The following is a 13,368-nucleotide window of genomic DNA, read 5'->3' as shown; positions in this document are numbered from 1 at the left end:
GTTTCATTTTTGAGTCACTTGAGAAAAAGTGACTATGTAATCGGTCAGTGTTAGTCTGTCCGGCCGGCCGTCCGTAGACACCACCTTAACGTTGGACTTTTCTCGGAAACTATCAAAGCGATCGGGCTCATATTTTGTTTAGTCGTGACCTCCAATGACCTCTACACTTTAACGATGGTTTCGTTAACCTTTGACCTTTTTCAAGGTCACAGGTCAGCGTCAAAGGAAAAATTAGACATTTTATATCTTTGACAAAGTTCATCGGATGTGATTGAAACTTTGTAGGATTATTCTTTACATCAAAGTATTTACATCTGTAGCCTTTTACGAACGTTATCAGAAAAACAAGGGAGATAACTAGCCTTTTCTGTTCGGCAACACACAACTTAACGTTGGGCTTTTCTCGGAAACTATAAAAGTGACCGGGCTCAAATTTTATGTGAACGTGACTCATTGTGTTGTGAATAGCAATTTCTTCCTGTCCATCTGATGCCTCATATAATATTCAGAACTGCGAAAGTGACTCGATCGAGCGTTTGCTCTTCTTGTCTTTTGTTTGTTTTGTATTGTTTTTGTTTTGTTTGCTTGATGAATTTGTGGTCGGACACACCCTGACACACATTACCCTGACACACATTAGTCTGACACACATTACCCTGACACACATTACACACCCTGACACATATTACCCTGACACACATTAGTCTGACACACATTACCCTGACACACATTACACACCCTGACACACATTATCACCAACACACATTACACACCCTGACACACATTGCCACCAACACACATTACCACCAACACACATTATACACCCTGATACACATTACACACCCTGACACACATTACACACCCTGACACACATTACACACCCTGACACACATTACACACCCTGACACACATTACCACCAACACACATTACCACCAACACACATTACCACCAACACTCCATTTGATACGGTCATTATAAGTGCATTTGTCAATAAACACATACTCCAGAACACATGCAGGCACGCACTCTTATGGGTGCTTTCGAACAATCAATATTCCAGCTACTCTCTATTTCTCTTTCAAGTTTACATGTATTAGATATTTTATAAAGTCACAAAGAGGTAGATCTCATTTGCGAAACGACTGTATAAATGTGAGTAAATGGTGGCATGACATTTCAACATCATCATTGTGTGTTACTAAGCATGCAAAGAAACAATTTCTTCTTATTTAAAATAAACTGGTGATGCTTTACCTTTCTGATGTTTTAAGTGGCTTAAATTCATTGTGGTGTGTTAAAGTGATAGGTAACAATTTTGTCTTGTAAAGCTTTGATTAAATTACATATCTTATCCCAACACATAATTATAGCAATTTACTTCAGTTTAGTGCTAGAACGCTGAAAACTACGCTCCACCCTGGAAGGGGGGAAAGTAACCCTAAAAATAGAACAGCCTTGACGGTCACATGACAACGCCAGGTCAAGGTTACCTCCCAACATGCATTGTGCATGCGTGTTCTCGCCGCCATCTTATTCATTCTACTCTTCAGCGATAGCGTCTAAGGACGTGTTTGGATTACGCTCTGGCTATTTTGTTAGCCCTCTGCTTCTTTGGCAGACTACACCCTGGTTTCGTTTGTATCTTAGCTTCCTAGCTGAGATTGGGTGAGATTTTTCCATTTTCTTTCGTTGTATTTGCTTTCGTTTGCCACGAGTTAGTCTTTGTTTACTTTCGTCTGCAAGACTAACGCCAGTATGGCGGACAGTGGGAAGAAGAAACCCAGCTCTAGACAGGTAGCCAATACAGAGTCTCCATCTAAGAAAGCGGCTAAGAAGCCCAAGGGTTCTAAACCTACAGTTACGGTGTTCGAGCCAGTTTCTCAGAATAATTTCACGGTAGAAATTGACAATCCTAAGAGTCCGATAATGCCGGCGCTGAAGCAAGAATGCAAGACAGCGCCGGTTAAGGCTAGCATAGCATCGGAGAAAGAAGATTTGTCAGCAATGTTTGCAACGTTTAGCGATCAAATGAGGTGCATGTTTTCGTCAGAATTGCGCTCGTCGAGCGAACATTTGCTCTCTCTTCATGCAAGAACGGTGGACGATCGCTCTCGGTCGAGGGTTAAGGCAGCGCCGTCAGCCACTGTTACGTCGGCCGACGTTCACACTGAACAACATTCCGGTGAAGACGGAAAGAGTTTCCCTCACCATGCCTCCACTTCCGGATTCAGCAGCTACACTAAAGGTACTGTGACTGTCCCACAGGAAGATACGCACGGGCGTTCCCTACTTCCGCCTGGCGCCGGGCAGGAAGCCGTGATAAGACAGGGGACCTGCTCGCAGCATGACTTGCAGGCGTCTGTGCTTAGATCGGAGGACACGCAAGTACCAGGTTGTTATACGGATGCAACATTGGTACAGCGGTCCAAACTTCCGCCACGGGAGCGCGAAGTTGTTAAGAGACAGGGGACTTGCTCGCATCACGACTTGCAATCGTCTGTACTCTTAACGGCAGACACGCGAGTGCCGGTTTGCTTAGCATCCCTAGCACAGCGTTCTTCCCTTCCGCCCAGGGGGCAGGAAGTTGTTGTAATTAAGGCAGGAAACTTGCTCGCATCACGACTTGCAGGGGCCTGTACTTACAACAGGAGACACGCAAGTGCCGGTTTGCTCAACGAAAGCATCCCTAGCACAGCTCTCCACACTTCCGCCCAGGGGGCAGGAAGTTCTCTCCAGAGAGGATACGAGTAGAGGGCATGCCTCACACAGTACCTCTCTTCCGGATGACACTGTGTATGACTATGACAGTCAATATGGCGGCGAATTTCCGGCAGGCACTTCCGTGCCGGAAGGAGAAGCGGAATACGGGGCTTCCCTTTCTGAGGAAGATCCTAATTTCCGGCTACCAGACAAGCTTCCCCATGCAGTAGCGTTGGCGGCACAGGTAGCTTCAAGATACTTTGAGGAAGGAGTGGTGGCAACAACAAGCTTGTCTGCACCACCACCTTCTGCTGTCAGAGATTTTCGCGCAACACAGGGAGAAAAACAAACTTTTAAGTTTCGTGAATCTCCCCCAGTGGCGTATGAGATGTCTAAGATTCTGGCTAAGAATTCCCGGTCGGAATATGTGCCCTTGGACACAGTGCCTCTGCTATCAGCGCACAGTCCGGCACCAGAGTTAGCACAGCCGTGGCTAGCCTCCGCACAGCCAACCCCTTATGTTGGGCAAGCTGCTGCCCGGAAGTTCTTTTTGAACTCTAAGCCACACAATCTCTTAGACATTTTTTCTCTACCACGTGCTCCACTTCCGGTTACACCGGAGTTAGCGACACTCAGGGAGGATGGCTACAGTAGGGATAGAGCTGTTCCTTATACAGAGTCAGCTCTCGTAGCATTGGAGGAAACAGGGAGATACAACCTAGAGTTAGCTTCTCTTTGGGAAACGCTACTCAGGTCCCTCTCCCGTTCTATCACTACGTCCTTGGAACCGTTTGAGTTTCGACAGGACGCGAGTGAAAAGGATGTGACGACGCTGCTCGCTACTTTGGCCAAAGTTTCAGCCGAACAAATGCGTCTTTCTGCGCAGCTTTATGCTCATGCCGTGCACACGCTCAGGTCAGCGTTTCTCTCGGGTTCGAGGATCCAAAATAAAGCCACGCTTAAAGCTCTCAAGTTATCCCCTTTCACTGAGGGTGCCTTGTTGGGACAACCGTCACTCGACGCGCTCCACAAGCAAACCCGCGACGATCGGGATTTGGCTTTAGCCAAGATAGCGCAACACGGCTTTCCTAAGCCTCAGAGCAAGAGCTACGGATCCCCTAAACCTTCTGCCTCTTCGGCGAATAGGGGCAGGTAAACACAAGCCAGCTCTTCTTCACGAGGACGGGGAAGAGGCGCACCTTACCCTAAGAAGAAGCCATCTTTCGGCAATTCAAGGGGGTCGGGACGCAAAGCACACCCCCAATGATGCGTCCCCGAACCACTAGCCCATGCATCCACCACGCCTTTGGTGGCAGGCGGCCTGTCAAAGGCCCTCCCACTTTGGTTGCTAAAAGTAAACAGTCAGTGGATAGTGGGTATAGTGCGTTCGGGGTTCAGGCTACTCTGGAAGGAGGGCAAAGCTCCCTTAACCAGAGTCTCACCGTCGTTCAAGTTTCCCGTCAAGCTGGAAGCAAAGACAGCGATACAAGCAGAAGTCTTGTCTCTGATACAGAAGGAGGCGATAGACAAAGTAACGGACTACAACTCCCCAGGTTTTTATGGGATAATTTTTGTGGTACCGAAGGCTTCAGGGGGCTGGCGCCCGGTTTTAGACGTGTCTCCCCTGAACAGATTTCTGAGACAAATCAAGTTCACAATGGAGACACCAGCGTCAGTCAGAGACGCACTCAGGCCGGGAGACTGGGCCGGGGGGGGCAGTCAGTTCTCCCTCTAACGTTGGCAAGGACGCATGAGGCAAAATCCTGGGCATCCTCCTTAGCTGTGCTAAGGTCAGGAAGATTATCTGAGGTCCTCCATTCTGCCTACTGGAGATCGGAGGATGTTTTCATCAACTATTACCTGCGTGACATTTCCAGTGCGCGACAGGACGGTACCAAGGCGCTACCAGCGATGGTAGCAGCAGGGCAATTGTTGCCTAGCTCATAGGTGAGCACCCCACCACCTTAATTAGCAATCTGCTATATGTGAATTGGGATAAGATATGTAATTTAATCAAAAATTTTAATAATAAATTTTCATTTGATTAATATACTTACCCAGTTCACATGGTAAAGTCCCTCCCGCCTACCCCGCTTTAGATTTCCTGAAAATAAAAGGGCGCTTCGAGCGAATGAATAAGATGGCGGCGAGAACACGCATGCGCAATGCATATTGGGAGGTAACCTTGACCTGGCGTTGTCATGTGACCGCCAAGGCTGTTCTATTTTTAGGGTTACTTCCCCCCCCCCCTACCAGGGTGGAGCGTAGTTTTCAGCGTTCTAGCACTAAACTGAAGTAAATTGCTATATATGTGAATTGGGTAAGTATATTAATCAAATGAAAATTTATTATTAAAATTTTTGATTAAACATCTTTCTTACAGTATATAGATGCATCACCTTTCTGCTATTTCAGCTGGAATTTGCAGGCTACAATAAGAAATTTGGCACAGACGGCATGCACGTACCTCTTGTCTGGGACAAATATCAGGTGAGATCCATTCACAGGCAATGCAGTATCAAGTGGAACCTTCCATTTAAGTTCTCCACCCCCTCCCCCCCACCACACACCCCCAGGTTGAAGACCACACACTTTTAAAACCCTAGTTTTCCAGATTTTGTTTTAATTGCATTGTGTAGATTTACCTTCTTTACCTTCATTACCTTCATTTAAACACTTCTTCCATTTCAAGACCTGGTTTTCTCAAATGTTTGGAGGTCCTTTTGTTTGTTTGTTTGCTTAACACCCAGCCGACCACGAAGGGCCATATCAGGGCGGTGCTGCTTTAACGTGCGCCACACACAAGACAGAAGTCGCAGCACGGGCTTCATGTCTCACCCAGTCACATTATTCTGACACCGGACCAACCAGTCCTAGCACTAACCCCATAATGCCAGACGCCAGGCGGAGCAGCCACTAGATTGCCAATTTGAAAGTCTTAGGTATGACCCGGCCGGGGTTCGAACCCACGACCTCCCGATCACGGGGCAGACGCCTTACCACTTGGCCAACCGTGCCGGTTTGGAGGTCCTAAACTTGGGGTTTGACTATGTGCCTGAAGAAGACCCAAAGGTCGAAACGTCGCCGCTATTTGTTCTGTGTTGGTCATTTTAACGTGAGTTCAGTGCTCTTTGGTCTTTTTGTTGTTCGCTCTCACGTGCAGTCGCCATTGTTTATTTGCTATATTATATGCTTCATGCTTACTTGCTTGTTAAGCCATCGTAGGGGCCAGACTAGTCTGTTTACACTAGAGAGCCTACAGAACCACAATGCTAGAATTCAAAGCAAGGTAACAGCTTTTAACTTTGTTATTTACAGGAAACTTTGGACCAGTTCAAGGAGGAGCATGTCTTGAAACACATCGCCAAGGCTGAAGCAACAGAGAGCGTGTATCCTTAGTGGGCTGAACAAACCATTCTGTTAGTTTTTTAAAGGGGGGCGGGGGGGGGGGGGGGGGGGGGAGGTGTGTGAGAAGGATGCTACTTGTTTTTACATTTAGTCAAGTTTTGACTAAATGTTTTAACATAGAGGGGGAATCGAGACGAAGGTCGTGGTGTGTGTGAGTGTGTCTGTCTGTCTGTCTGTGTGTGTGTGTGTAGAGCGATTCAGACTAAACTACTGGACCGATCTTTATGAAATTTGACATGAGAGTTCCTGGGAATGATATCCCCGGACGTTTTTTTCATTTTTCAATAAAATCTTTGATTACGTCATATCCGGCTTTTTTGTAAAAGTTGAGGCGGCACTGTCACACCCTCATTATTCAATCAAATTGATTGAAATTTTGGCAAAGCAATCTTCGACGAAGGCCGGACTTTGGTATTGCATTTCAGCTTGGTGGCTTAAAAATTAATTAATGACTTTGGTCATTCAAAATCTGAAAATTGTAATTATTTTTTGTTGATAAAACGATCCAAATTTATGTTAATCTTATTCTTCATCATTTTCTGAATCCGAAAACATAAATATGTTATATTTGGATTAACCCCTTGGCTGCCTTGTGACAGGTATACCCGTCATGCGCTTGTGCAGCCGCAGCGCCTTAGGACGGGTAAACCCGTCTTCTCCGTTCAGGAATTTTCCAGAAATGCTACGTCACTGCTGACACACAAATAGCAGCCAATGGCTTGGTAGGATACCTCATTCTCATGAATAAACATAAATGGTGACGCGGTTTTGCGTCTGAAGGCTATTTTCGGCCTTGGCGGGCAGGAAAGGGGCGAGAAAGCTCGACTCGTCAAAATGGCTAACGGTGACAGTCGACCGGGCCCTAGTAGGGAAAAACAAAGACGGACTGACGCTACAGGCGGTGCAAATGATTATGGATACTGACAGGGGAAGGGGGAGATCTTCTTTCGGACGATTCGTTGGAAACAGGTAGATGACAGTGATTATGATCCTTTCTTGGAGCAAGCAAAACAGCCACCTGTTTGATCCACAGGCACCGGAAGATGCGCCGGACAGATTTTTCAAAAGTTCATATTTAAACATCATTATAAGCCAAACTAATTATCATTTCCATGTTTAGACACTAAAAACAGATTCTTGGTTCAATTTCCTTTAAAAATAATAAAGGTTTTACTTACCTACCTACTGCCAGTTTGGAACTAGAATTTTTTGTGAATTATTACACCCCGAACTCCAAAATTCCCTGGCAATCAGGAATGCACATAAGTAAGTTTTGATTGGCAGCGAAAGGGTTAAAAACAAGCTCTGAAAATTAAAAATATAAAAATTATGATCAAAATTAAATTTCCGAAATCGATTTAAAAACAATTTCATCTTATTTCTTGTCGGTTCCTGATTCCAAAAACATATAGATATGATATGTTTGGATTACAAACACGCTCAGAAAGTTAAAACGAAGAGAGGTACAGAAAAGCGTGCTATGCCGCACAGCGAAACCACTACCGCGCTAAACAGGCTTGTCAGTTTCACTGCGTTTTGCACGAGCGGCGGACTACGGTCATTGTGTAAAAATGCAGTGCGTTCACTTTCATTTTGTGAGTTTAACAGCTTGACTAAATGTAGTAATTTCGCCTTACGCGACTTGTTCTTTCTTGTGCGTGTGTGTGTGTGTGTTTGCATGCATGTTTGTTTACTGTGAGAATGCGTTTGTCTATACTGATATACCCATGCACGAGTCCTTTCATTTTATTTGTCCTTAACACTAATACCAGCATGTTCCAGTGGCTGGCCACTTTGCAGTACCATAAGTTTGACATCATTGATCTCAAGCAAGACATGCCTCCCGATGGAGAGAAGGAGAAAGACCCCAACTGGTGGAGAACCAAACGCCTACTCAACCAACTCGACAAAGAAAAGGTGATTTGAAAAGGTTTTTCTCTGCTGTCTTTTTCCCTTTCCTTTCCACATGTGTGCAAGTATGATTATGTTGTGTCTTCGTAATAATTTGAAAAAATTGTTTTATGGTTATGAGGTGGGAGGTTGACATGTGCATGTGTGTTTGTGTGTGTGTGTGTGTGTGTGTGTGTGTGTGTGAGTATGCATGTGTGTGTGTGTGTGTGTGTGTGTGATTATGCATGTGTGTTTGTGTGTGTGTGTGTGTGTACGTGTGTGTGTGTACGTGTGTGTGAGTATGCATGTGTGTGTGTGTGTGTGTGTGTGTGTGTGTGTGTGTGTGTGTGTGTGTGTGTGTGTCTGTCTCTCTCTCTCTCTCTGTATTATGTTTTGTTCTCAGGGTTTCAGGAATACGTTCAAGGCTTGTCAGAATGAATACTTCCTAAACCTTTGCACAGATAGCATTAACACCAGTGCAAAGTACTATTTATATGTTCAACTCTTTTTCATTACAGCAAGCTTCAGCAGCAGCTGCTGAAGGCAGCATTACTGAAGGCAGCATTACTGAAGAAAGCAGCGCTGATGCAGATTCCAAAACACAGACGGGTAATGCTGGTGCGACAGAGACAACCGCAGAAACAAAGTCTGACCAAGCTGCTGAGGGGAAAGCTGATGACCAGACACCATGCCAGACAAACTTGCCTGAGGATTCAGAAGCTAAGGAACTGCCAGAAAAGGAGGAAGCTGGAAAGGAGGCAGCAGCATCTTAGGGGCATGGTGCATGAATGACGATGTATGACGATACAAGTCATGTTCATGTGTATGATGAATGAATATGTATGACAATATAGATTCTTGTGTATGATGAATGAATATGTATGACAATATAGATACTTGTGTATGATGAATGAATATGTATGGTCGGTCGAGGGTTATGTTTTGAAGATGGTTGAGCGAGTTAGCAGAAACTAAGTAAAGGAAGTTAAATCAGGTCTTTCTTTTTTTTTATACAGGAGGCAGCAGTATCTTAAGGCCCGGTCACACAGCCCAAAAGTCGCGTAAACGCATGAATCACGCATAAAATTTGGTTGTGCGTGCTTGTCGATCGAGAATTTGACCATTTTCCCTGATTTACGCGATGAAAATCACAGATAAATTGCGCAAGAACTACGGAAAGATCACGCAAAAATCACTAACAAACCACGCACTACAGCGCATAGGCACGCAAAGGTCCACGGAAAACCACGTATAATCTGCGCACTATCACTAATGAACTGTGTATGTATCGCGCATGATTCGCGCATAAACTGCGCAAGGAATGCGCAGCAGCGCGCACGTCCGTTCCGCGCATATATAAACTGATGCAACTGCGGCGCCTTGGCATTCCCGTTTCAACAGTCGCGAACGATCACTGATATTCCACGCATATTTCGCGCATTGTTCGCGTAAGAACGACGCAAATTCTCTATTTTTGAATGAACTCAAATGTTTAGTGTTCTTAGTATGTCTTGCTAGGCTAAGTTCTATTTAATCAGAGTATGTCTGCGTGTGCTTATACCTAGTGATATTGTAAAGCGCATAGTGCTTTTAGTTATGCGCTATGGAAATCTCCTTAGTAAATAAATAAATAGATAAACTACGCAGAAATTACGTAAAACAGCGCAATACTGCGTAAACTCTTACTCGAAGCCGAGTTTTGAGCTGCTCAAAACCTGGAATCGCGTAAAGCGCCGATCCGGCGAACATCGGCGGACAACTACGGAGGTTCCACGTAAGACAAACTGATGAAATGCGCAAATCGCGCATGTATCGCGTAAGGATCGAATTTCGTGTGGGATTCATGCGTTTACGCGACTTTTGGGCTGTGTGACCGGGCCTTTAGAGGCTGATGCAGACAGTATAGATGAGTGGAACATTGATCAGGCATGAGTTGTGTTTTGAAGATGGTTAAAAGAGTAAGCAGAACCTTCCTGAAGGGTTGTGAAATCAGGTCTTTTTTGTGTGATACAGGAGGCAGTACATGTAGCATCTAAGGGGCTGACCTTGGCAGAAGATGAGTGAAATGTGATTAGTCGAGCATGATGTTATATAGATTGGCAAGTGAGTTCGAAAAGAAGCAGCAGCATTTTTGGGTACCCCCCGCGGGTTAGGGGGAGTCCCATATTGGTTGGGACGAGAAAGAATTTACCCGATGCTAACCAGCATGTCGTAAGAGGCGACTAACAGGTTCTGTTTCTCCTTTTACCCTTGTTAAGTGTTTCTTGTATAGAATATAGTCAATGTTTGTAAAGATTTTAGTCAAGCAGTATGTAAGAAATGTTACGTCCTTTGTACTGGAAACTTGCATTCTCCCAGTAAGGTCATATATTGTACTACGTTGCAAGCCCCTGGAGCAATTGTTTGATTAGTGCTTTTGTGAACAAGAAACAATTAACAAGTGGCTCTATCCCATCTCCCCCCTTTCCCCTATCCCATCTCCCCCCTTCCCCCGTGGCGATATAACCTTGAATGGTTGAAAACGACGTTAAACACCAAATAAAGAAAGAAAGAAAGAAAGAAAGAAAGAAAGCATTTTTGGGGATCATGCTGACAGTAGGTGCATGAAATGTGATCAGTCAACTGTGATGTTTTATAGTGAGTGAAAAAGTTACATTTAGCAGAAATTATGTGAGGGGAACAAAAGTTAGTTTCTTTTGCTGCCTCCCGGCAGACAGTAAATTAACCGAATGTGATCATGCAGTCAAGAGTTATGTTAAGTTCTTGTATATGGAATCGGAAACCGATACTGTTAAAGTTCCACAATCAAGAATGACCATACAAGAAAGGTTAGTTATTGGAACGTTTACCAGTAATTTAAAGACAAAAAACCAACAAAAAAACTCTCACAAACAATGCTCATACAAGTTTCATTTTGTGCATGATTACATATTGCAATTTTTTTTTTTTTTTTTTTTTTTTTTTTGGGGGGGGGGGGGGGGTTGCAGTTACATGCATGTAAATAAGTTAACAGAAATTATGTGAAGTGAACAAAAAATGTGTTTTTTGGGTGTGTGACTGTGATGTTGAGTAATGAGAACTGCACAGACAAAATCTGCTGAAAGTGGATTGTGGGAATCATGTGACCATTCTGCTCCTGTTTTTGGCTCACGTAAGTGTAGCCTATGCGATGCTAACTTTTGTCTGTCTGTGCGTGCGTGCGTGCGTATGTATGTATGTATGTATGTCTGTGGTAGAAACTTGAACATTTGAAGACGTCACATTATGGCGTAAGAGGGTTAGACGTCACGCGAAGGAATTACTGAAAGTCTCGGTCATTGCTATTTTGAGCGGGCCGAGACTAGTTGGCAGTCGTGTCCCTGTAAGTAGGCTACATGCAGACAGACAGATCTAGATCTAGTGTCTCGCTTTCTTGCACAGTGTCACCTATGCTTACTGTGTGTGTGTGTGTGTGTGTGTGTGTGTGTGTGTGTGTGTGTGTGTGTGTGTGACGGAGTGATTGGGTTTGTGTTACTGTTTGTCGATTTCTTACGTGAGCCTTGAAGGCTTCGCCTCTTGTTATCAGTGGAAATGTAGAGTACTGGAAGCATAGGAAATGATGTCCTTATGTATGGGCACAGGGTTCCTGGACCAAATGATGTACTCTCATGAACAGATTTTGCTTTTTTAGGCTCACTTTCATTGAAAATAATTATTTTGGATAAAATGCAGTGTTAGGGATGGACCATGTCATCTTTTTTATATTCTCAACAACAGGAACTGTCCTGTTTTCAATAATGGAAGAGATTGTCACAATGTGCATCCATGTCGAGTGTTTTTGGATTGTATTAGATTGTATCAGTTTTGTGAGTTTGGCTTTCTGGTGGGATTTGAACATTTGTATAACGAATGCAGGTTTTATTAAAATGTGACATGTTTTACATGGAGAAGAGTATCCTTGTTTAGTGTGTGCGTGAATGAATAATGCATGAATGAATGAATAATTTTTATTGTCATGGAATGTATTGTCATGTATGCGTTTGTGTGTGTGTGTGTGTGTGTGTGACAGTGTCTGTGTGTGTATGGTAGTGGTCATTACAAATTTGAATTTTGCAAGAATTAAACAACAGATTACATAATTTAAAAGTAGACAAGTGTACAACCAAACACGCCTTTCAAACATACGTATTTTGAACTAAATGTTTAATGTTCTTTTATCCCGCAGTGGGGCACTGCGGTTATGAAATTAAAGGCCCCTCCTGTTTTTGGAACCGCAGGAGCTTTCTAGTTTGCTGTTAGGTAGATTTTTGGTTCCTCTTTCCTGTCATGCTCTCTTTTTCTTCATGAATTCTTTTCTTTTTTCTGCCTTCTTGCTCATTCACCTGTATTTTTTCCAAAAATCTCTTCTCTTGCCGCTTGTCTCGCGATTCATGTATAGTTTAATCTGTTAGTGTTCTGATGTAAGTCCAGCAGTAGATAGGTTAAGCCTATTTTAACATACTGGAAACTGGTAATCTTCCAGTAGGTATTAATTTAGTTTTACTAAAGCCTGCTGGGACACAAGTAATGGGTTCGTGCATTTGTAAACAGGAATCGCTTGACAAGTGGCCCCCTTCATCCCCCCCTTCCTCGTCCTGATATGGCTCTGCGTAGTCAGCTGGACGTTAAGCAACAAATAAACAAACAAAAATGTTCTTTTAGAGTGAAAGATGCACACAAAAAGTTTGATTCCTAAAGCTTGATTTGATCATTCTGTTGAGCACATTAGAGCAAGCACACAGTTATGATGATAGGTTTTGCCTTCCTTGAAACCAACATAATGTAGCAAACACATGTACCAGTCATAATTAATAGACATATCAATCTTAGGTGTTATGTATAAATATTAGGACAATATTTTATTAATGAGCAAAAAAGAACGTGACGGCCAATACAACAGCACATCTAGTTTTTTTCCCAGTCCTATTTAAGATGCTTAATGCCTGACTAAAAGGAAGCTTTAAACATGTATTTGGAGGCTAATTTGTTACAGCTATGCATTCGTATAGCAATGTCATCAGGCTTAAAAAAACAAACACAAGAGCTTCCTTCCAGGTGATCCCGAATTGTTCTTCTACTGTGCTCATGCAGTTACTTGTATGAACAGGTGCTAACAGTATAAAAGCCTTGGTGCAATATTCTTGCAAGAACTCAGATGAAGCAACACGTAGGTTTGAACTTGAGCAACAAACAAGCTTGTACCTAATTTGAACAACAAACCAACAGCAAACTGAAATTGCAATATCTTTTAGTTTTTACGTGATATCTACACAGAGCATTGGCGCTTACCCTGATCCTGACCTTCTTGGTGTATAGTCAGTCATCACCCCCCCCCCCCCCCCCCCCCAAAT

The 13,368-nt window shown here is 43.7% G+C and overlaps 1 protein-coding gene across 1 annotated transcript in view; it reads left to right on the top strand.

The window, feature by feature from the left end:
- Positions 1-11,928, top strand: part of LOC138981053 (pseudouridylate synthase 1 homolog) — a 28,979-nt gene extending 17,051 nt beyond the window's left edge. The window contains exons 13-16 of the mRNA XM_070353856.1: positions 5,117-5,191; positions 6,020-6,090; positions 7,882-8,026; positions 8,518-11,928. Coding sequence (XP_070209957.1) covers positions 5,117-5,191; positions 6,020-6,090; positions 7,882-8,026; positions 8,518-8,772 — 546 coding nt within the window. The 3' untranslated portion in view covers positions 8,773-11,928. The remainder of the gene's footprint in view (positions 1-5,116; positions 5,192-6,019; positions 6,091-7,881; positions 8,027-8,517) is intronic.
- The last annotated feature ends 1,440 nt before the right edge of the window (positions 11,929-13,368 follow it).

Source organism: Littorina saxatilis, linkage group LG12, assembly GCF_037325665.1.
Source record: "Littorina saxatilis isolate snail1 linkage group LG12, US_GU_Lsax_2.0, whole genome shotgun sequence".
Lineage (NCBI taxonomy): Eukaryota > Metazoa > Mollusca > Gastropoda > Littorinimorpha > Littorinidae > Littorina > Littorina saxatilis.
The sequence above is the reverse complement of the archived record's forward strand: the minus strand, read 5'-3'. Positions and strand labels throughout refer to the sequence as shown.